The sequence below is a fragment of the Chrysochloris asiatica genome, unplaced genomic scaffold (genome assembly GCF_000296735.1).
Source record: "Chrysochloris asiatica unplaced genomic scaffold, ChrAsi1.0 scaffold00034, whole genome shotgun sequence".
Lineage (NCBI taxonomy): Eukaryota > Metazoa > Chordata > Mammalia > Afrosoricida > Chrysochloridae > Chrysochloris > Chrysochloris asiatica.
In genome coordinates, this window is record NW_006408552.1 from 4,211,661 (window position 1) to 4,237,117 (window position 25,457).

At 42.4% G+C, this 25,457-nt stretch overlaps 1 protein-coding gene across 1 annotated transcript in view; it reads right to left on the bottom strand.

The window, feature by feature from the left end:
- Positions 1-19,842, bottom strand: part of BAZ1B (bromodomain adjacent to zinc finger domain, 1B) — an 87,705-nt gene extending 67,863 nt beyond the window's left edge. The window contains exons 1-2 of the mRNA XM_006859692.1: positions 19,388-19,842; positions 5,095-5,211 (exon numbers count right to left, since the gene is read on the bottom strand). Coding sequence (XP_006859754.1) covers positions 5,095-5,211; positions 19,388-19,494 — 224 coding nt within the window. The 5' untranslated portion in view covers positions 19,495-19,842. The remainder of the gene's footprint in view (positions 1-5,094; positions 5,212-19,387) is intronic.
- Between the last annotated feature and the right edge of the window lie 5,615 nt (positions 19,843-25,457).

The window sequence follows — 25,457 nt, forward strand, 5'->3', positions numbered from 1 at the left end:
CCAGATGGCTTCACTGGTGAGTTTTACCAAACCTTCAGGGAAGAGCTATAACCAATTCTACTCAGATTATTCCAGAAGATAGAAGGAGATGGAAAACTTCCTAATACATTTTTATGAAGCAACATAACCCTCATATCAAAACCAGGGAAGGACATCACTAAGAAAGAAAATTATAGACTAGTATCCCTCATGAACAAAGATGTAAAATTTCTCAACAAAAACCTTGCCAACAAAATTCAACAGCACATCAAAAAATAATCCATCATGACCAAGTAGGATTCATACCAGGGATGCAAGGATAGTTCAACATTAAAAAAAAAAAAAAAAAAATCAATCAATGTCATCTACCATATGAATAAGAAATAGGAAAAAAAACATGATCATATCGATTGATGCAAAAAAGGCATTTGACAAATCCAACATTCATTCCTGAATAAAACACTCAACAAAGTAGGAATTGATGGGAAATTCTTCAACATAATTAAGAGCATATATACAAAACCAACAGCCTGTATATCACTCTCAATGGAGAGAAACTGAAAGCCTTCCACTTGCAACCAGGTACCAAACAAGGATTCCCTTTATCACCACTCCTATTTAATATTGTTTTGGAAGTCTTAGCCAGAGCTAAATGGCAACACAGGAAAATTAAGGCATCCAAATTGGCATATCATCTCTATTTGCAGATGATATTATCCTATACATAGAAAACTCCAGACTCAGCAAAAAAAAACTACTGGAATGCACTGGAAGGTTCAGCAAAGTGTCAGGATACAAGATCAACATACAAAAATCAGTTGGATTCCTCTACACTAATAATGACTAGGATGAGAAGGAAATTAAGAAAGCAATACCATTTATAATAGCCACCCAAAGGATGAAATATTTAGGAATAAATGTAACCAGAGAAACAAAGGACCTATACAAAGAAAACTACAAAACACAACTACAATAAATCAAAAAAGAGACTTACAAAATTGGAAGACTATACCATGCTCCTTGATAGGAAGACTTATCATGAAAATGTCAATACTACCCAAAGCAATAGACACATATAACGCAATCCCAATCGATTCCAATGACATTCTTCAGAGAGATGGAAAAAACAATCACAAACTTTATATGGAAAGGGAAGAGACCCAGGTTAAACAAAGCACTGCTTAAGAAGAACAACAAAGTTGGAGGCCTCTCACTCCCTGATTTCAAAATTTACTACACGGCTATGGTGGTCAAAACAGCCTGGTACTGGTACAATGAAAGGTACATAGATCAACGGAACAAAATTGAAATCCCAGTAATTAACCCATCCACAGACAGCCAACTGATCTTTGACAAAGGGCCAAAGTACATTGCATGGGGAAAAGACAATAGTCTCTCCAAGAGATGATGCTGGCAGAATTAGAACTCGATATGCAAAAGATTGAAACAAGACCTTTACCTCATGCCATATACAAAAACCAACTCAGCATGGATTAAAGACCTAAATGTGAATCCCAGAATTACAAAGGTCATTAATGAAAAAATAGGGACAAATTTAAGGGCTCTAATCCTGGGCACACAGACTACCAGCAATGCAAAAATTACACAAACCAAAGAAGACAAAACAGATGACTGGGACATTCTAAAAATTAGAAACTTATGCGCATCAAAGAATTTTACCAAAAGAGTAAAAAGGGAGCTCACAGAATGGGAAAAAATCTTTTGCAATGACATGTCAGACAAGGGACTGATTTTGAAATATTCACGATCATTAGCCATTGTTATTGTTAAGTGCCGTGGAGTCGCTTCCGACCCACAGCACCCTGTATAGGGTTTCCAAGGAGCAGCTGGTGAGCTTGAACTACTGGCCTTGCAACAACTTTGCAGTCTCATATGCATTAGCCCACAGCACACCAGGACTCCATTAGAGAGATGCAAATCAAAACAACAATGAGATACCATCTCACTACAGCAAAGATCAAAAATACAAAGGACAATAAATGCTGGTGAGGATATGGAGCAACTGGGACCCTCCTACATTGCTGATAGGAATGCAAAATGGTCCAACCACTCTGGAAAACAGTATGGCACTTCCTCAGAAAGTTGGAAACAGAAATACCATATGATCCAGCAATTCCTCTAAGTGGTATATACCCACAAGAAATACAAGCCATAACATGAGTAGATATATGCACACCAATATTCACAGCAGCACTATTTACAATAGCAAAAGGATGGAGACAGCCAAGTGCCCATCAATGGAAGAATGGATATACAAAATTTGGCACATACACACAATGGAATATTATGCTACCTTGAAAAACAACAAGGAAGCTGTAAGCCACCACATAACAGGGATGAACCTTGAGGGTATTATGCTAAGTGAATTTAGTCAGTCACAAAAGGACAAATACTGCATAAGACCATTATTGTAGAAGCTTAAGAAAAGATACCCATACTAAAAAGGAAAAAAAAAAAAATTTGTTTGTTACCGGTGGGGGTGGGGGAGGTAGAGGGAGGTGATGGCAGATCACAGGATGGGGAGGTGGGGCAGACACATCGTAGTTCAGTTGTTGGGGAGAGCAATACACAAGAAGGGGGAGGGAATGGAAGAACCAGGTAGACAGGGGAACACTGAGACAGATTTGCATGGGCTAAATGGGACAGAGGTAAACGGTGATGCATACTCAATCCTGGAACAACAGGGCTTTGTGATACAGGGATCCAAGCAAAGTCTGAAGAGGGGAAATACTTCTAAGATGCTTGACTGTCATATGAATATTGGTTTCCCTTGCCTACTATGGTAAAATAAGACACTTGAGTGGGATAGAAAGGAATGTCGGGAAACAGGATTACAGAAAGTTTATAAGCCCGCCCGTCTTCAGCCTATAACTGATCGGAATACCTAAAAGGGGTTCTACATGACCAGTGAAACAGGCCTCTTGCAGAGCCTTTGCAGTATTTAGGACCTTAGGTAGAATCCTGAGCCCCAATCAGAACCTTCTGAGTTGGGACACTCCCACTAGAAAGGACAAGCAGACCAGCCTAGAACAGCTAGAGCAACAGAAGATACATCTTCAAAGAAAGATCAGCAGGAAAAACCCAAAACAAAAATGGCAGTATGATTGGCTACTACAAAAATAAGCAAGTTGTTCGCCAGGAAGCCATCAAGACAAGCAATCAAGTCCCTTCAGGACAAACTCCCCTCCAAGACTGAAACTCAAATGGAACACATAAGCAGGCATGTAAACTTGCTGGCAACCACATTGGTCTACCGGTGAGTGGGGGAAAGGCAACAATGAAGAAATGGGCTGAGTTCAGAGTTCAACCACGTTCCATAGACTCCCGTTGACCTGGAGATGAGAGAGAGAAGGGCTGGTTGGTCCAAAGTGTGGTGAGATCTGGGGACACTTGAGCCCATGGAGGGCTAGAGCTAAGAGTGAAGCATCCAGCTGATATGAAGTATGGGGAAATGCACAAGAACGCTCCAACTTTTGAGGTAGTACCCATTCGACCTAGCTTCAATGGCTTGATAATCAGAACTCGACTAAAGAAAGATTTAAAAAAAAAAAACTTTTGATGACAGAAACAAGGGTACTTGACCTATACTCATGGAGGTAGTAACTCAAAATATCAACAGAGAGGGAAGTAGTCTTCACATCAAGTATCAATACAACCCCCTCTGTAAACAGGGTAGATAGAGACAAGCAACTTAGACACTGACTACCTAAAATGAGGGGGCAAAAAAGGCATGAAGTGACTGGCTTATAAGGTTTCAAGAGATAGTTTAGTTTAAGAGTGTGTGGGAGAAGATAAGAGTCCCCACTGAATAGTTTTCATCTTGTCTAGATGGGTCTGGTGAAGAGATGGGGATAAGATTCTTACCATTCAGTAGTGAGTAATAGTTATCATGACTAATTGCGACTATCACAATTGTAAAGGTAAAAACTTTGTGACAAAAAGGGGGAGTAGTTAATCTTGCAGTTCAGAAACAGAGACCCTCAGGACCATCAAGGGAAAAGTGCACAATCAAGAATGTGGGACCTTATCCAGAGAGGCAGTGACACCAGAGATGGGAACATGGAAAGAGGGAGCAGCTGAGGACTCTACATTCATGGAAAGAAAAGGACTGAGAGCTGGACGCCAGGAGGCAGACTTACAGAATGCGCCCTTTGGTGGTGTAAATTATTATACAGGCCTGAGTGTTTTGTTTTGTTTTTTTTTAATTTTAAAGTGCTAAAATGAATAGAGAGAAATACTTTAACTGATAGTACATGGTGGGGATTATAATAATTGTAATGAAACAAAGTATATGACTTGTTGAATGTAAAACTGATAATCTATCTGCCCTGTAAACTTTCACTTAAATTCACAATAAAAACTTTAAAAAAAAAAAAAGTTTTAAAATTCGGTAGCAATATTTTCTGCCGTGTAAAGGTATAGAGCAAGAACACTCAAAAGCCTAACAGCTAAATAACTACCAACCAAATCCAGCCCACTGCCCTCAATTCGATTCCAACTGATACGGATCCTACAGGGCAGGAGAGAACTGCCTGATACCAGAGTTCTGAGGCTCTAAATCTTTAAGCGAACAGCCAGCCTCGTCTGTCTTCCAAAGAGCAGCTAATACAGATTCAAACTGCTAAACTTTTGAGGTTAGCAGTCCACCATGTAACCACTAGGGCTTTCTAAAATAAGTACACACAATGTTGTTATTGTTAGGTGCTGTCCGACTCACACAGACCTTATGCCCACAGAACAAAACACTGCCCAGTCCTGTGCCATCCTCAAAATCGTTATTAAGCTTGACCCATTGCTACTGTCACCGTGCCAATCCATCTCGTTGGAGGTCTCCATCTTTTTCGCTGATCTTCCACTTCACCTACCATGCTATCCTTCTCCAGGAACTGGTCCCTCCTGACAATATGTCCCAAGTATGACTATATGCTGCACACTTTGTTACTAGCAAACTGCCACAAGGCAGAGGTATCCAACACCAAGTTACACTACTGTATCCCAATTTGCACCCCATAAATTTCAATACAGCTGCTGCTTTAAAGCTCCCTTTCCCAACAGTGCTGACAGTGCGGGGAAGGCAATGCTTCTATTACTTACAGTTCAGCGACTTCCTGTTCCTCTTCCCAGGCCTCCTTGTGTGTTAGCTGACTGCTTCCGGTACTCTTACACGTCCAAATGCGTTCACTGTACCTTTCCAAGCGGGCTTCATATTCTCTGATAGGAGTGGCTCAGGAAAACAATATTCAAAGAGAGACAACTAACCAACCAACACCCATAAAATACTTAGCACACATATATACAACATATATATATAATATCCTTTCTTTCTATAAGGTACAGCACAATAAAACTGGAATCAAGGTATTCAATTAGCAAGTCAAAACAGCGAGATTAGCAAGTCAAAACAGCGAGATTAGCAAGTCAAAACAGCGAGATTAGCAAGTCAAAACAAAGTGACTGTATGCTTTCTGCTTGTCAACCAGGAAAAAAGTCAACAAGAAGTCCACAGAAAAGGCTTCTATTTCAAAGTCTCAAGATTCTATTATTCTAGATTTCTGTTTATCACACTAATCATATTTACACAAAAGTATGATTCGTATGGCTTGTCTTGCTTTACAAATAACAATATTTCAGTACAAATGTGAAATCCTCAATTTACTCAGGCTTTATTTCAGGACTCACACTATATTAAAAATTTGTAAGAAAGAATAAAGATAAAATAAAGTGCACACCATAGGAATAAGATTTTAAAGTATATGGGATTGTTACACCGCTCCGATGGTCAGCAAGTTCAAGAATCAGTTCCACAGCAGCGTGAAACAACTTTTCTCACTCTTAGTTAATCATGACTGATTCCAAACAGTTTGAAATATCCCATGCCATGCGTAAACTGAAGAACAACTTATGAACAGGCTTTGGACTTGGGATACACCTGCTGCTTCTCTGGATTTAAAATTAAAATTCTAAACCAAAAAGACAAACCCCTAGAAGAGTCTGGTGAAAGGAGATGGGGATAAGATTCTTACGATTCAATAGCGAATAACTGTTATCACTACTAACTGCGACTGTCCCAACTGTAAAGGTAGCAGTTTTGTAACAAAAAGGAGGGGAGTAGTTAATCTTACATTTCAGGGCCATCAAGGTAGAAGAGCACGAGCAGAACGTGCGGCCCTTTCCAGAGAAACAGCAACACCAGAGATGGAGGTAGAGATGTCGGCATGAAAGACAAGAGCAGCTGAGAACTCCAGACTCATGAAAAAAGAAAGGCTGTGTGCTGGCAGCCAGGAGGAGGCAGGCTTAGAGAATGTGCCCTTTGATTGTTTAAATGATTATATATTCCTGAGTGTTTTTGTGTATATCGTCTCCCCACCCCTCACCCTCCCCTCAAAAATACAGGTAATAGAAGCAAATACTGCTGAATGATCATTGCAAGGAAACAATGAGTATAAAACTGATGTTTCTCATATGTAAACTATCACTCAATTCACAATATAAACTTAAAAAGAAAAGGGTCATGTTCATACAGTTGTAATGCAATACTCACTGCTTTAAGCTCAATAAAATGAATATCCCAAATTGTAGATTAAAAAGACAAACCAATAAAAATCAGTAAAGGACTTAAGAACAAGACATTCCTCAAAAGATATACAAATTGCCAATAAGCACACGAAAAGATGCTCAAAGGAAATCAAGTTACAATCAGACATCACGTTACACCCTCTTTGTTGTCTGCCACAGTGCCATCCCACTTCCCCCATCACCTGCAAATAGCACCATAGAGATCTATAGGGTTTTTACTGGCTGATATTAGGAAGACATCACACCTTTTTTTCTAGTCTTACCATGAAAACTGCACAGAAACCTGTTCCCCACCATTGTTAAGTGCCTTTAAGTTGATTCTGACCCAGAGCAACCCTGTATAGGGTGTCCAAGCTTGAACCACTGACCTTGCAGTTCCAACGACTTTGCAGTCTGATGCATTAGCCCACAGCGCCACACCAGGACTCCATTCTCCATCATTGTTGTTGTTAAGTCAAGTCGGTTCCAACCCACAGCGACCCTGTACAGGGTTTCCGAGGCTGTAAATCTTTACGGGAGCAGAAGATCTCATCGTTCTCCTGCAGAGCGGCTGGTAGTTTCGAACTGCTAGCCTTAAGGTTCACAGCCCGATTCATAACCACTATGCTACCGGAGCTCCTTGATAGCAACATGAAAACCTCCAATGACCGATGTCTCTGTACATGAGATGTACTGAATGGGAATCAAACACAGGGCTTCCCACATGGAAGGCTGAACCGCCTGCTTTATATAAGGGTTATCATCAGAAAATGGAAAACAAGCATTGGTAAGGATGTGGGAAAATGGAACCCTGGTGTATTGTGCGGGGAATGTAAACTGATACAGCTACTGTGAAAATCAATCCAGTGGTTCCTGAAAATGTTAGAGTTACCATTTTACCCAGCAATTCTACTTCTAGGCATATAACCACAAGAATTGAAAACATGGTCTCAAACATATAAATGTATGTAATTATTCATTACAATAATACCAATAGTCAAAAAGTGAAAACTCAACAATGTGTTCATTAACAGATGAATGGATAAACAAGATGTGGTAAATACATGGAATAACATTCAGCAATAAATAGAAATGAAGATCTAATACATATCACGACATGGATGAACCTTGAAAACACTACATAAAGTGAAACTAAGTCAGGCACAAGAGAACAAATATTGTCTGACCCCACTAATATGATACATGGAGCCCTGATACAGCATTGTAAGATCAACACTGGACTGAATCGGTAATTCAAACCCACCAGCCATTCCTCAGAAAGCCTACACAGGGTTCCTGTGAATCCGAACCGGAACAACATATGAACAATAAATGATTACCATGAGCTAGGGGAGGCAGAAATAGGAACTTACTGCTTAAGGAATACCAAGTTTCCTTTGGAGGTGACGAAAAACTTTTGGGAAAAGTGACAACGGTTATGCAACATGGTGAATTTAAGTGGAGTTCTGGTGTGGCACTGTAGGATAAACACTTGACTGCTAACCACAAGGTTCGGCAGTTCAAGCCCACCAGTCACTCCTCGGAAACCCTAAAAAAGGTTGCTATGAATCAGAACCAACTTGACAATTAATTTTTTTTTAATTACTTTTAAAAATAATTTTCTATGAAGTCCTAAAAATATGTTTGATCCTTTTTATCTAGTCTTTATGCTGTTTCCACTAATACTACATTCACGAGATCGCTTATCAGTCATTGCTCAGACAAGTCTTCCTGGGATATGTGGAGAACAGAGTATCAGATAAATTAGTGTCAGATACATGACAATTTGTTCTATACCAGTCCAGTTGAAATCCACGACCAATCATGTTTTTAAACTCAAATGGCAAGTAACTAACTTACTTTTACACAGAGCAACTGATGCTATGTAAGAAACACACAAATACCACAACTAGCTATCAAGGCCTGCACTTGCCAAGCAGTCACTTTGTAATATACTGGGATTCTAGATTTTCCAAGGGTTATGACCAGTGAGAAGACCCAACTGATGAGGTTAGATTTGGTCTGTGGGCAATGGAAAGGAAGCAACAGGACAGAGTCAGTGAGTGGCTTTAAACAGTCAAAAAGCTCGATAACTTTCTAACATACTATTTACCTACAATTAAGAAGTGCTCCTTAAAAGCCAAGAAGGCAAGACTCTGCCTCTTACACTTTGGACATATTACCAGGGGGTACATGTCCCTGGAGAAGGACATCATGCTTGGTAAAGTGGAAGGTCAGCGAAAAAAAAGTAAGACCTTCAACAAGATGGACTGTCCCATTGGCAGCAGCAAAGGGCTCAAGCATAACAACAATTGTGAAGATGGTGCAGACTGGGCAGTTTCCTTCTGTTGTACATACAGTTGCTGTGAGTAGGAACCAATTTGATGGGGCTGGTGATGGTGATGTGTGCTGGAGTCAGCGACCCTCTATAGGGTTTCCAAGGCTGTAAATCTTTACAGGAGCAGAAAGCCTCATCTTTTTCCCATGGAATGGCTGGTAAGTTTTGAACTGCTGACCTTGAGGTTAGCAGCCTGACTCATAACCACTATGCTACCAGAGCTCCTTCTGATGGCACCTAACAACAAGAAATGCACTGGGTCGCTGGGTGGTGCAAGAGGGTCACGATGCTCGGATGCTAACAGCACCCAGAAGCACCTTGAAGAAAGGACTGGTGATTTACTTCCTAAACATATGCCACTGCAAACTCCTCAGAGCACAGTTCTACACTGATACACACATTCAATGACAACTGTTATTTCTTAGTTTGTTGTTGACATGCAAATGTTCCCACAGAGAAGCAATCCTGTGGCCCCAACAAAACTGAGAATCAATCAAAGTTCTGTTAAGCTTCATTGTGTGTGGTTTACATTATTTTAGGGAAAAAAAGGCAATGTTGTTGTTGTTATTTCAAAACACAGCATATCTGAATACAGAACATTTGTTTATTTAATATGGTTTTTCAAACTATGTTGCTGTTTGTGCCATCAAATCACTTGACTCACAGTGACCCTGTATAGGGTTTTCAAGGAGAAGCTGGTGGCTTTGAACCCCAATACTGCGGTAAGCAGTCCAGTGCTTATTCAATAGCACCACAACAGGATTCTACGAGTCTCTTCAAAGTCTTTCACCCTTACTAGTAAGTATCTTTCCAACTCTCATTTGAAAATCACTGCTATTTATGGTATTCTTTAGCTGTCCTCATCCATTCCCATAACTTCAATTACTGTCTTTATGCTGATAACTTCTACCACCAGCTTAGTCACCACTCTGAGCAAGAAAGAGACCCAGAGAGCTCCAATAGTATTCTGGACATCTCCATCTGGGTATGAAGCACAACTCAAGGTAAGACTGTCCAAACTGAAATCTTCACTTTCCTACCCCTTAAACCCAGTTAAGGAGTCCTGGTGTGGTGCTGTGGGATAAAGCTCTGGACCACAAGGTCGGTAGTTCAAACTCACCAGCCGCTCCTTGAAAACCCTATATAGGGTCAACAAACCCAGTCAAACAAAACAACGAGAAACAAACTTGTTCCTCTTCCAGGGAATGACACTACAATGATCTAACTGAAAAACAAGGCTCTTCTTCCCTAATCGGTCAGCAAATCCTACCAAATCTACCTTATATTATCTCTGAATTCCATCCTTTGTACTTCCCTCCAAGTCAAAGACTTTCATCAGAACTTTTCATCAGGTCACCATCATCTACTATTGCTTAGCTCACTGCAAATGGCTCCTCACTATTCGACTTGCTTCGGGGCCTGAGGCTGGAGATTCACTCTCAATACTGAAGCCACAGTGATCTTCCAAACCTACAAGGAGGCTTCAAACAGTTTGTGGAAACTTTCCATTGTCTTTTCATTCCGTTTTTTCTATGAACTTTTTGAAGCCCCCTTAAGCTTCTCCCCTATTCAAATTTTTTCAGTAAATTTAAGGCAAAGTTCAAAGCCTTCAGCCTATCTCCGAGGAACAGCAAGACACAGCCCTTTACTGTAACCTTCATCACTAAGTAACCCCATCCCGATTCCCACTTTTATTGCTGTTAAAAAGTCTTCCCTGGTTTAAAAAAAAAAAAAAATCACGAAACTTCAAACTCATCATCAATTCTTCACCTTCTCACACCTTCTCACCTTACTAATACCTTCTGCCATTTACTCATCTGCAGGGTTGACTAGAGAATGCTGTTTCTCCACCCAACCACTGTGAAGTGGCTTGTAATGCCCCATCCCCATCCACCTCACTGACCCAAGACACTTTCTCTGACCAAAAGATGTGCGCACATGCCACGCGTGCCACATCCAGACTGAGGATTAAAAGGTCATATGGCCTGGGGGAGGCGGGAGAGACCAATACACAAGAAGAGGGAGGGGAATGGAAGAACAAGGCTGATAGGAGAACAGATAGGCAGGTTCGTAAGGGCTATTTGGGACAGAGGTAAATGATGATGTATGTACAACCTTGGAACAACAGGGCTCTGGGATACAGGGATTGAGGCATGATTTGAAGGAGTAAAAGAGGGGACTAATGTTAAGATGCTTGGCTGTCTTTTGAATCTTGGTTTCCTTTGCCTACCATTGTAAAATAGATACTAGATGGGGGGAGAAAGGACTAGCCAGAAACATCACTACAGAAACCTTGTAAGTCCATCTTCAGCCTACAACTGATTGGAATACCTTAAAGGGGGCTAGAAGTTGCCCCGTCAACGAGGCTTCCTGTGAAGCCTTCACATTGCACAAGTCCATAGGTGGAATCCAGAACCCCATCCACAACCGACTGAGGTAGGAAATTTCCACTGGAAAGGACAAGTAGACCAGCCTGGAGCAGCCAGAATAATAGAAAACAGATCGTGAAAGACCGACTGGCAGGAAAAATCCAAAACAATAATGGCAGTCTGATTGATTACTACAAGAAAAAGTAAGCTGTTGACCCAGGAGCCATCAAGGCAAATGGTCAGGACCCCTCAGAGCAAATTCCCTTCCAAGACTGAGACTCAAGGGGAATACACGAGCAGGCAGGTGGTCTGGCTGGTGACCACACTGATCACTGATAAGGGGAAGAGGGGGATGAAACAGCAATGAAGTTGGGAGCTAAGTCTGACCACATTCAATAGACCCCCTTGAACCCAGGTGGAGACCTAGATGCCCAGCAGTATGGGAAGACCCGGGGACTCCTGGGCCAGAGGCAGTGACGTGGCCACAGAGGACCAGAGCGGACAGTGAAACATCCAGCTGATATGAAGTGAGGGGAGATGCACAAGAACACCCAAACTCGCAGACAGTACCCACTTGACCTGGCTTCGATGGCTGGAAGATCAGAACTCGACTAGAAGAAAGAAAAGGGAAGAATAAAAAAAGCAACCTGCTACAATTTGATGAATTTTACCTATACTTATGGATCGGGCTGCTAATCTCACAGTCAGCAGTTCGAAACTACCAGCTGTTCCGCAGGAGAAAGATGACAGTTTCTGCTCCCGTAAACATTTACAACCTCAGAAACCCTGTAACAGGGTCGCTATGAGTCGGAACCGACTCCACAGCACACAACAACAACAACATGGATGTAATAGCTCAAAAAAGCGAGCATCACTTCCAACCACTCGATACACAGGGATCACAGGGATGGGCAACTGAGACACTGGCTACCCAAAATGGGGGGGCCTATAAAGGCAAGAAGTGACTGGCTTACAAGCCAGACAGGGCGGGAAAGGTAGAACCTCCACTGAATGATTTCCAATCTGTTGGGACCAGGCTATTGAAAGGAAATGGGGAAAAGACTCTTGTGGTACAACAGTGAATACTTACCATCAGGACTGACTGAGGGTAGGAAATATAGAGGTAGATGTTTTTTGACAAAAGGAGGGGAGAGACTGATTTTGCGGCCCAGGAGCAGAGGTCCCTAGGACCATCAAGTGAGAAAAGCAAAGAGTGGGGCCCTACCCAGAGAGGCAGTGATGCCAGGGATGGAGACAGAGTCCATGACATGGACAGATGGAGAGGCTAGGGACAATGAACTCAGGGAGGGAGAGGGGATGTGTATTGACGGCCGGGGGGCAGGGTTGTGGGGTATATACCCTTTGGTTATTTGATGATCCATGCAGGGGATTGTAATCATTGCAATGAAACAAAATATGATAGGATGAATGTAAAACTGATATTATTCCTTGTAAACCTCACAATAAAAACTTGTTGTTGTTGTTATGTGCTGTGGAGTTGGATCCAACTCATAGCGACCCTGTACAAGGTTTCCGAGGCTGTAAATCTTTACAGGAGCAGAAAGCCTCATCTTTCTCTTGCGGAGCAGCTGGTAGTTTCAAACTGTTGACCTTGTGGTTCACAGTCTAATTCGTAACCACTTCGCTTCCAGAGCTCCTTAATAAAAACTTACATATATTTTTAAAAAAAAGGGCATATGGCTTCCTTCAGCTGTCTCTCTGCCACTAACAAGGGACTTGCTCCCAAAGTCTGAGTCTTGGAGTAAATAAATAAATAAAACACACGGGGGGCAGCACCACAGATGCCCACATGTAACATGAACAAAAAATAAATCATAGTTGTTATAATATACACTGAGATTTGGGGTTATGTGCAATTCTTTCATCAGTAGACTTTAATCTCTGTGAAGGTGGGAACATGTCTATTTGGTTTAGCATTATAAAACCAGGAACTAGCACAATCCCTGATAGAGTAGGACCCCTCACTACGCCCTCGATATTAATCGCACTCACATCCTACTATATTACTATTATTACTCATCAATCACTCACCCATTAGACAAATGTAATGAGAGGAAAAGTGTTACAGCCTAACCATTAAGAAACTGACATAGTAGATACTCAAGTGTTTACTGAAAGAATTGTTAAATATTAAAGAACACATCTCTAGAAAGAGAAATATACAGTTGTTAACCACAACTATTTTTATCTCTTTTTAAAATAAACAAAGGATGAGATCAAATCACATTAAACTTACTGTAGGCAGTGAAACAAGATCACACAAAAAGTTACCAAGGGGAACATAAATAATTTCTAAAGCAGATTTAGAGAAAAATAATCCGAGCTACAATTACAGGGTAAAAGCTAAACATCAATTACAATCCAAAAGAATTTTTTAAAATCCTTGAAAACTATTTCCTGAAGACAACAGTCAAAAATTTGTCAATGCATTTTGCATACTAGCTGTGAAAACCAGTAAGGAGATTAGAAAAAGAAAGGTATTTTCAAAATAATGTCACAATTGAAATACCACATGCTATTCACAAAAAAGCTAAAATAAATGCAAAAGAGAACAATTAAAAATGTGGAGGAAAATCAGCTATTTCTGTATAAGAACCAACCCAAAGTACTACAATTCAATCTGCAAAGCCCAATTAGAAATAAAGGTAACTCACATTTACTATGTTGTTGTTAAGTGCCATCACAACAACCCTGTATAGGATTCCCGGCAGAGTCCTGGTGTGGCACCGTAGGATAAACAGTGGACTGCAAAGTTAGTTTGAACTGCAAGGCGGGCAGTTCAAACTCACCAGCCACTACTCAGAAGCCGTATACAGGGTCACTGAGAGTTGAAATCAACTCAACAACACTTACAACAATAGGATTTCCAAAGCTGTTAAGATTTGTTAGAGCAGAAAGCCACATCTTTCTCAGAGCAATGGATGGGCTCGAACCACTGACCTTTTAGTTCACTGTGCAGTGCTTTTCTTACAGTCACCACACTCCCCTATTTATCTGCTTAGAAGTTCAGAAGTTTTACCTATGACTATACTATGTATTCATAATATATCATGCTAACAGTTGGTATAAACAGATTAAAATACTATGTGAAACATGCCCTCATTCTTTGGATAACTTTTAGTGGTCTCCTAACACAAATATAGAGTCCTGGTGTGGCGCTGTGGGCTAATGCAAAGTCGTTTGAATGGTAAGGTCAGTGGTTCAAACTCACCAGCTGCTCCTTGGAAACCCTATACAAGGTAGGTATGGGTCTGAATTGGCACTTAACAATAATGAAAATATGTTAATTGTCCAAATATGCAAAATCATCCTCATATAAAATACTAAAAACTTGATAAACAGAATGAAATACTCAATGTAAGTCAGATAACATTACATTTTTATCTTAAACACATCCCTAACCAATCACATTTTTAAAAACAAAAACACAGCCTCACTGAAGTTGTTACAGAAAAAGATGACCAAATTGTACACTATCTGAAAAAAAGGTCTTCAGCTTATTGATCTATGTGTCCAGCACTCAGTATGATTATCTAACTGCAAAACGTTCAATGAATGAACACCCATGTCATCACCACAAACGGGACTACAAGGGTAGCAGTCCAGCCTCCTAACAAAAAGGAGTTTCCTTTAGAAAGCTAACTTTCAAAACACATTCCTTCCAAAACTCTTAGAAATAGGCTCAAGAAGAAATGCAAACAAATTTGTAACTGACATGTCCATGTTCTATAGTTAAACCACTTCAAATTTTAAGTTAAAACTTAAAATGTGGCAAGTTCAAATTGAGATGTGAAGCAATTCAATATAAAATACACAGTGGATTTCAGAGTACAAAAAAAGGAATGCAAATTATCTCAATGATTTGTATATGAAATGTTGAAATATTTTGGATATACTGAGTTCTAAAAGAATTCATTTCACATGGCTTTCCTTTCTTTTTTTAATGTGGCTATTAGGAAATTTTAAATTACACACTCTTTCTATTGGACAGCACAGTGAACCTAAGGTTCACTTAGAACAAATGCCTTCTGATAGTAACTCAGAATATTTGGTAGGCCAGTCTGCTAAACTAGATTAATATCCTATAACCACCCTTAATAATTGGAATCTTTATGTTTACATAACTCTGTTCTGTTGGTTACTTTGACATTATTAAGAGAAAGCCAGAAAAATAAGATGCTAATGAAAAGGGGCAAAAAGTCCACTAACAGGTTGCCTCTAAATTCTACTTCAGATTTAAGTTACCAAAATAAAAACTCAATCTCCAATAATCACCGAGAGCAAATGCCAGTTGAGGTTTCTATGTTCCAACAACTACAGGACATATAATTGCAAGCAAAATGTCAAAGACATTCTCCAAAGGTTGTATAAGCTATAATTGAGCAAATATTTTCAATCTTAATTTCATATGCATCTACTTTTCTCATGAGTTGTGTTACCTTCTTACAATATGCTAGTTCTTTGTCCTCTTTAACCTTGTACGAATTATTTATTTAATAAAGAACTTGGTAGACTGGAAAAAAGTGGGCCAGAAAGTCTGGAGGTTAAAAACACGTAAACTGTAACCCTAAGAGCTGAGTGACACAATGACAAATATAATCAACTCAAAATTTGATTTTTATGCTATTTTCTCTCTATGCACTAGTTTGTCATTAGGCTAAAGACTAATCTGGCATAATTTGATAACTTTAAGGATAATAAATTACATGAACCAACACTCAGTATTCCAACTGTCCAATAAACTGTCCTACTCTGAATTCCATCTACAACTGCCAGACCTTTAAAGCATGCTCTAGCCATTCTTATTTATTAGCGCAGTGGCTCTGCTCGATAAGCACTGGATTGCAAACCACAAGGTCGGTGGTTCGAGACCACTAGCTGCTCCATGAGAGAACTATGAGGCTTTCCATTCATGTAAAAATGTACAGCCTCGGAAACCCTAGGGACACTTAACAACAGCATTCTTGCCTGCAACAATCACAGATTAACTAATAATAGTCCATATCACTGCACCACCTAAGAATTCTCATCTAATTATACTACAAAGGTTATGAATCAGGTGTTTCCAAAGCTTTAGAAGCTAGGACAGTTGAAGTAACTGCAACAAAAATATTCATCTAGAGCGTGCTGCTTTTGACTTTAATTCCTACTTAAAATTTATATTGACTTAATTACAGTTCAATATGTTGTTAAGTGCCCTCAAGTCACATAATTTATTTTGATAGAGTTAGTATTTTCCAACTAAAATACACTACAGTACAATCATCATCAATACCTAACATCAGTCATTAGATGCTTACATAATTCACATGGATCACTGTAGAATCAGCACTGAACTGCAAACCACAAGGTGGCAGTTCAAACCCACCAGCTGCTCTTCACTATGTGTCTGAATTGACTTAACAGCACTTACCACCACCACCACCACCACCACCACCACCACCACCGTTTAAAGTTTAATGAATTGGTACAATACAAAGCCTTAACAACACAACCACCTGGAAGGAAGCCCCAAATCTATTGCCTGGAAACAACTTCAAGCCTTGAAACAAAATTACCACACAAAGTCATTTTTAAACTAAACTATTCAGCTCATTTAACAGAGAATGTTCATCTTGAACACTGCACCCTACACATGATTAAAAGGAGCCCTGTGGCACAGCGGTTAGACATTTGGCTGCTAACTGAAAAGTCAACAGTTCGAACTCACCAGCCGTTTTGACGCAGAAAGATGAAGTCATCTGCAGTCTGCTTTGATAAAGATTTGCAGCCTTGGAAACCCAATGGGGCAGTTCGACTGTTCTATAGGGTTGCTGGGAGTCAGAACTGCTTCCACCGCATTGGGTTTGAAAGGGATTAAACGGAAAACAGTAACACAGAATTTTAAGGGGGTGACATTAACTGCCGTGAAACAATATGGGCAGAGGTACATAGAATAGTGCATAACACAATGAACCTAACCAAACTGCTGAATGGTGTGTGTTTTGTTGTGTGTATTTTCACCAAAAGAAAGAATATGATCAACCCACAGCTCAAAGTCAATGAAATATCACACAAATATACTATAGCGTATGCACGCAATCAAAAGGTATTAGGAGAAAATTAAAATATCGACTCCCATTAAAAACGTAATTGTAAAGATAAGCTGAGAACTGGAAATAACAATACTTCAAATACAGCATTACTCAACCACAGTCTCCTCTATGAAACCACTAATAACCTAATAAAGAAATATGCCAACTTGCCAACCAGAGTATAACTGTTTAAAAACCCTCCTCAAAGTACTTCTAATAATTCCCAAAGGAGCAATTTTCCCCCAACATGTAATACAATTACTCTCGCTTAGAGTTCTGAATACTGAGGCAACATATAAACTAAACACTGATTTGGGAAATGCAAGGGGGCTTCAATAAGTTCCTGGAAAAATTCCATTCTCTTTTAATTCCATTTTCCCAAACTTCTGGAAGCCTCCCGGTAAACAAGCAGTCTAGAATTTGGATTAAATACATGCCACTTGAAAAGTTTCGGGTTTTAGTCTTTCACTATCATTTACTACGATCATCTACAGCCTGGCATCTCAATGACTGCACTAAATGATACAGGAAAACAAGTGTGCCCCTCTGTGGCTTGGTTCCTAGTGCAGATTTAGAACTTGTCTCTCCCTGCTCAGATGTTTCTCATCCTCCACCAGAACCAGACCTGAAATTACAGGTTAGCATCACTGTAAGTGGTCCCAGGAACGGCACAAACAATTGCTGCTGCTGCTGGAAAAGAATGGGTCAGACTATATTTTTATTCCACTGAGGCTTTGGAATGTTATGAAGAAGTAGGGAATCTTTACAGTAATACCTACTGACGACTTTTCGGATGAATTCCAAAACTCCTAAAAGGGGCCAGGAAAAGCCCCAGATGACCTGCTCTCTTTCAATGCAATTTGCATTTTCTACCACAACCAGAGCTGGCTTGGGTGATCCAGGGAAATGAACTCAACGTGTAACAGCGGAGTTCTCCTGACTTACTCCAAGGGCTAAGGCGGAAAGCCCTGTCCTCGCTGCTGCTGGGTGTGTGGAGTGGGGAGGGACCACGAACAAGCCCACCGCCACACTCTGGTCCTACCTGGCAAATAGGTAGGGGACCCACCCTCTCCAGGCTCCAGGTCAGCCCCCAGGTCGTCCTTGAGTTCGATTTCCGCTATGTCCCTTTGTGTGCAAGCCTCCAACAAAGTGCACTCCCAAAGCCAAAAGCAGCTTATCCTAGAAAAAAACTCCCCCGAAATGGAGGATCCAGGAAAAAAGCTCGAGCCCAGGGACACGACCCAGAAATCAAGTCCTGCCTGAGGAAACTGGCAGAGAAATCGGAGACCACATCAGCTCGCACTCTCAAGGCCCGATTCGGAAAATCTACCTTCTTTTTCTTACGTTCCCCATCCGCCCTCCACTGCAAAAGTCGATACGAGTCGGCCAACTTTGGAGCTCAAAGACCGCTGCGGAACGAAGATCGGAAACATCAGCAGTATTCTATATACTAGTGGCTAAAAAGCCCCCATTAATAGCTCGGCGTTGGTTTCGCGATTTTCTTTAAAGGGAAAAACAAGGCTTTTCTATCCCAATAACTCGCAATCTCCTCCTGCAAATCCGTGAACTCTGTAAGCTGCGCGTGCCCGGGGACGGCGGCTCCGGCTCCTCCCCAGCGCTGCCCTCCCGGGAACTTGCCCCCTTCTCGGCCGCCAGTCGGGAACATTTCCCCTGGACCCGGGCCTCCCCGGCCTCCGGGCCTTGGGGGGAGGGTCACAGCATGTCGCCCCCTCCGCGATCCAGCACTCCCGGAGCAGCCGCGTCCACGAGGCCGCGCGGCGTGGCTGGCCACATTGAAGTTGGCGGAGAGCTCACAAGACCAGATTCCTACAAAAGGCCGGGACCCCAGCGCCGCGCTGGGATTTAGGGATCCAGAGGGGGCGAGTCGGCAGGGAGGCGCCCGAGCGAGGCGCGAACAGCCTGGACCCCGCAACCCCCGGGATTGGTGGCGATGGCGGGCGCAGGCTCCGGGGCCAGGCCGCGCGGCCCGGCGCGCTGACAGCTGCCCGCGGGCGGCCGGCAAAGGATACTCCCGGGTGCGGAAGGCCTCCTGGGTGTGCGCAATGGTGAAGAGCGGCTCCTCTCCCGGCAGCGGCTTCACCAGCGGGAACGGCTTGCGGCCCAGGAGCGGCGCCATCGCGGCGGCGGCGGTGGCGGGCTTTCTTGGCGGCTCCTCGGCGAGCCCGCAGCGCGACACTAGGCCCCGCGGCCCCGGGCTAGCGCCGCGCTCCCGGGGGCAGGTGGGGGAGGGGAGGGGTGAGAGGGCGGCGCGAACTCCGGCTCCCTCACTGCTAGCGCGGCCGCGAGACCCCCATGGAGCGGAACGCACAGGCACAGAACTCCCACGCACGCCTCGGTGTCGTCCTGCGGCCTCCGGCCCACCTTGGCTGCGGATCCCCGGGGCCGGCAGTCACGACTGCTGCTCAGCAGCACCGGAGGAAATTATTGAAAAATGGCGGGAGATTGCCCTCCTCCCCCCCGCCCGGCCAGTGTACACACTAACTTGCTCCCCTGTGGCGCCGGTGGCGAATGACCCAATAGGCGGAGAGCTGGTCAGCGCTCACAGCTCATTGGCTCAGAGAAGCTGCCGCTCCGGGCTTGGATCCCACCCCCTCCCCCTGCCGCGTAGTTGGGTTGCAGCGCACTGGAGGGCAGTATGAAGGGGTGAAAGGTCACGTTATGTAAGCGCCGGTGATAGGCGCGCGGGCCTCCAGCGATGGAGTTGAAAGTAGGGTGCAGTGGGAGATCGAAAGCCCAAGAACTCAAGGAGGTCAGGCCAGAGAAGTCCTCTCACATATACACTGCGCCATCTGTCACTGACGGCGACACCGACATCCGGGCACCAGTGTCCGTTGGTGCGCCCGAGGGGGGGAGGGGGAGCGCGCGGCCAGGGGCTTTGTCTTTCCTCTTGTGCTCCGCCCCCTTCTTAAAGGCGCCGCGCTGTGCCACGCCCGGGGCTACGTGGGTGGATCTTGGGTGGGAGGAGGGGTTGGCGGGAAGTAACCCAAGACCTTCCCAAGTCAAAGGTTTGGTTTAAGGTCTATTCTTGCTCCCCGTTGAAATTAACTTCTGAACAGGAGCGTGATTGAGATCTGGATTAGTCCTAGTTTCTAAAGACTCTTGAGGGACTCGTTAGAAAGAATAATAGAGCAGCTTCCTTGGAAAATACATTAAAGGGCATATCTATTAGATACATCCATTCATTTGAATAGTATTCTCTGGTACCTACAATGTCCCAGACTCTGAGCTGGGTGGTGTTGTTGTTAAGTGCCGTCCAGTCGATTCCAACCCAAAGAGACCCTGTATAGGGGTTTCTGAGGCTGTAAATCTTGACGGGAGCAGAAAGCCTCATCTGTCTCCCGCTGGTAGTATCCAACCTTGAGGTTAGCAGACCAACTTGTAACCATGACTATGCTAATCAGAGCTCCTTGGCAGTGTCTTAGAGAAGTGGAATTGTGCATTTTATTTTCTTCATATATTTCTGTACTTTTCTACAGTGACTTTATTTCCTTATAACTGAAAATCATAAAATGGTGCTGATTAACACAAGATGCTAATGTCCGGACCCAAAGATGTCAAAAGTGGTGACACTGATTTAGTACAAGGATCAGTTAGTTTCCTGCTCTAAAACTTTCACTGACTTTTGTTAGTTGCAGGTCAAGTCGATTCTGACTCTTGGAGACCCCGTTTGTACAGAATAGAATGACTCCAGAGAGTTTCCAAGGCTCTGACTTTCCAGAAGCAGACTGGCAGACACACTCTGGGTGGGTTTGAACTGTTATGAGCTGCCATAGTTGAGCATTTAACTATTTATGCTACCCATGGACTTAACCTTTTATGTGACCCATGGACTTTGTTGTTAGCTGCTATGAAATGTTGCCCAGCCATTCTCACATTCATTGTTAGGGTTGAGGTCTTCTTCATTTTCACTACTTTTTCTATGTGATGTCCTTCTCCAGGGACTGATCCATCTTGAAAACATATTCAAAGTATGTCAGACAAAGTCTCACCACCCTAGCTTCTAAGGAACATTCTGGCTGTACTTCCTCCAAGTTGAATTTCTTTGTTCTTTTGGCAGTCCAGGATATATTCAGTATTCTTTGCAAACACCACAACTCAATCTTTAATCTTTCGGTGTCATTGTCCAGCTTTCAAATGCATGAGGTGATAGAAAATACCATGGTTTGGGTCAGTTACATGTTGGCCATGAAAGTGACATGTGACTTCAGTTGTCTACTGATTGACACTTCCTGTCCAGTCTTTGGGGTCCTCCCAGTAAGGCTCAACTGAACTGTTTCCTCCCAACTTAATATTCATCACCACCAACAAAATTCAGATGCATCGATTCTCCTGCAATCTTCCTTATTCATTGTCCAACCTTCACATGCTTATGAGGAGCTTTGCTGCATTCAATCCGCCTACCAGAAATGTCCTTATTTCTCTCTGTGCATCTGAATCCTACATTTTCTTGCTAATGCCTTTTTTAATTGTTGTTTTCTTTATATTTTAACATAATGTGTCCTTGAATGTGTTTGAATGAGCAAATAGAGAATAAAGGGCAGAGATGAAAATAACACCTTTCTGGGTATCCCCACCAGACCACCCATGCTTGTCTGTCAATTGAAGGTCAGCTGTGGCTGCTTACAAGCAGAAATAAAACTCTCCTATAAATGCAAAGCCTATTTCCCCACGCACATCCCAACTGGGAGGTTTTAGGACATGAACTTGTTGGCAGGGTATGTTTTGTGGCCTGTGTTGTGAAGTGGCCCTGCCACACAGCCATTCTTCATTGATGTTGACACACAGACTTGCTTACTTACTTAAATGGTTCCAGTTTTTGGTTGGTCTTTCCTCTCTGCTTATCCTATCGGTTCCTCAAACTCAAAACATCCCAAACCCATAGTCTCTTATCTCCCGCCCCTCTACCATCTGTTCTGTCTGGAATTTTTTGTTTTTTTTAATTCTATTAATGGCCCCGGGAGTTTTGGTGTGGTACTGTAGGATCAGCACTGGACAGCTAACCACAAGGTCAGTGGTTCAAACCACCAGCTGTTCCATGGAAACCCTAAACAGGGTTTCTGTGGGTCAGAACCTAGTCAACACCACCACCATGAATGGTTCCACCTTCTACTCAGCCACATAGGATCAGCCTGGACCTCTTTCTCCTGAGCTCAGCAGCCACAGAGTCAATCAGATAATTTCAATTCTGCCCGCCTAAAATCTGAAACTAGATTCCATTTTCAACTCCTTAAGCTATTCCATATTTCTAAATCGCATATACTCTAAAATGCTGCCGTATTTCTAAATCGCATATACTCTAAAATGCTGCCGTATTTCTAAATCGCATATACTCTAAAATGCTGCCGTATTTCTAAATCGCATATACTCATACAAGGAACTCTGGTAAATGTAATGGTTACAACTCGGACTGCTAACCTTAAAGTCAGCAGTTTCTAAACGACCAGCAGTTCCATGGGAGAAAAATTAGGCTTTCTGCTCCTGTAAAGGGGCTCTGGTAGCATAGTGGTTATGAGTCGGGCTGCTAACCTCAAGGTCAGCAGTTCGAAACTTCCAGCTGTTCTACAGGAGAAAGATGAGGCTTTCTGCTCCCGTAAAGATTTACAGCCTCGGAAACCCAGTGCAGGGTCGCTATGGGTCAGAACCGACTCCACCTCACACCACCCACACCACCGTACATATTTTGCTTTGAGTTTCAGTTTTCAATATTACCCGTAGACTGTCTTCAGAGGAAGATGAGGAATTAACCCTTGTACATACCTGCCAGATACACATACACAAACTTCTTCACAAAAAAAGTAGATTGAAATGAGCTACATCAAAATCATTTTTTAAACAATTATATTGCCATGGGTTAAATCAGTGTATAATTTATGATTATGAATTATTCACAGGTGATTCAATGTGGTAAATTGGTTACATATCTTTTCTTATCTACCTTTTGTTTTCCTGGGTTGCTGTGGTCTGTTTCCTGGTGTGGCACTATAGGATAAGCACTAGACTGATAACCACAGGTTCACAGTTCAAACACAACCGCAACTCCTCAGAAACTCTCTACAGGGTCATTATGAGTTAGAACCAACTCGACGGTACTTAATAACAACAGTCTAGGAGTATTGGTGTGTCACTTAGGATAAGCACTGGACTGCTAACCACATTATCGACATTTCAAACCTACTCATTGGAAACTCACAACTGATTCAACAGCACTTACCAACAACAAGAACCATTGATCTAAACTAAGTACTTGTCTGCTAACCAAAAGGTCAGCAGTTCAAACCCAGCAGTCATTCTGAGGGAGAAAGATGTGACTTCCATAAAGATTTATTATAGTCTGGGAAATCTTGTGGGGCCGTTTTATAAAGCCCTTATATGGTGCCTATGGGTTGTAGTCGACTCAATGCAAGTGGCTTTGGGTTTTTATATCTGTTCTGTGCCCAGAATGACTGACTGGAAATCTCCTCTCACTGCAGTAGGTACGCAACATCCTGCCAGAGTATCTCCCTGCCTCCTCTTTGTTTCTTCTCCATGGTAACTTGCACATTATTGAAAACATGTCTCATTCTCTGTTCCACAGCTCCCAGTAATTGGCTCTCTCAGGTCAACAGAAGAAAACCAAACCCTTTGGTCTGACTGTCAAGGTCCCCCACAATCTGTCCTCATTTTGCTGTTGTTGTTGTTGTTAAGTGCTGTCAGTGTATAACAGAAACACTGCTCCGCCCCGAGTTGGAGTTGCCTTCACAGTCCTCAAGCTCTTTACTCTTTAGTAAAACAAGGCTCACCTAACCAAGTGAAAAATCAAACTAGCTGCCTTCAAGTCAGTTCTGACTCATGGTGACCCCATCCATGTGTGTCACAGTAAAACTATACTCTGTAGGGTTTTCAGTGGTTAAATTTTTGTCTCTTGTACTGTGGACATGTTGTCAGAAGGGACCAGTCCCTGGAGAAGGACGTCATGCTTGGTAAAGTAGAGGGTCAGCAAAAAAGAGGAAGAGCCCCAATGAGATGGATTGATACAGTGGCAGCAGCTATGGGCTCAAAACATAACACTTGTGAAGACAAGGTAGTGTTTTCCTCTGTTATGCATAGGGTCCCGGTGAGTCGGCACCTGTCAACAACCATTTTTTGGAAGAGACAGCGAGGCTTTTCTTCTGAAGTGTGTATGGGTAGACTGGAACAGCCAGCCACCTTTTAAGGTTAGCTGCTAAGCCTGTCAGATGTTTGTACCATGTAGGCACTCCAAAATTTCCCCTAGGTTTCTGAATACTATTCCCCACTCAAAGGATATAGGGCTCCTTGGAGAAGTGAATGATTTCAGATCTAGGGCTGGCAAAGTTCAAGGTAAGTCTGGAATATTTTGAACTTGAGAGCAAGGAACTGCTCAAATAATGATGGGCACATGTCAAAATGAACATCAAAAACATAAAGCTAACTGAAAGGAGCCAAACACAAAGACCAAATATTATATGAAGTATCCAGAACGTACATATCCATAGAGACAGAACACAGATGAGTTGTTGCCAGGAACTGGAGGAGTAAGGAGAAACTGCTTAATGAATAAACAATTGGACTTTGCAGTGATGGAAATGTTTTGGAACCCTATAGAGATGGTGGTTGCGCAACATGGTGAATGTATTAAATGCCACAGACTCGTTCACTTTAAAATGGCTCATTTTATATATATTATGTACAGTTCACCTCAATAAATTATTATTATTTTAATAAAATAGAAAAGGGAAAAAGGAGGCAGGGACCAGCATGAAGAGATTAAACTGGTCAAATCTGGGACAATTTGAACATTAAAAATAATATGATACTAGTGAATATAAAAATGCACATTGAATATAAAGAGATTATCATGAGGGTGTAGTGATTCTCAGAGGGGGAAAAAATGGAATACTGTGATTGACAGAAGATTGCCAGAGCATAAGGGTGGTGGTGATGTGCCGCCCCGGACAGGGTTTCCGAGGCTGTAAATCTTTACAGGAGCAGAAAGCCTCATCTTTCTCCCACAGAACAGCTGGTAGTTTCGAACTGCTGACCCTGAGATTAGCAGCCTGATTCATAATCACTACACTACCA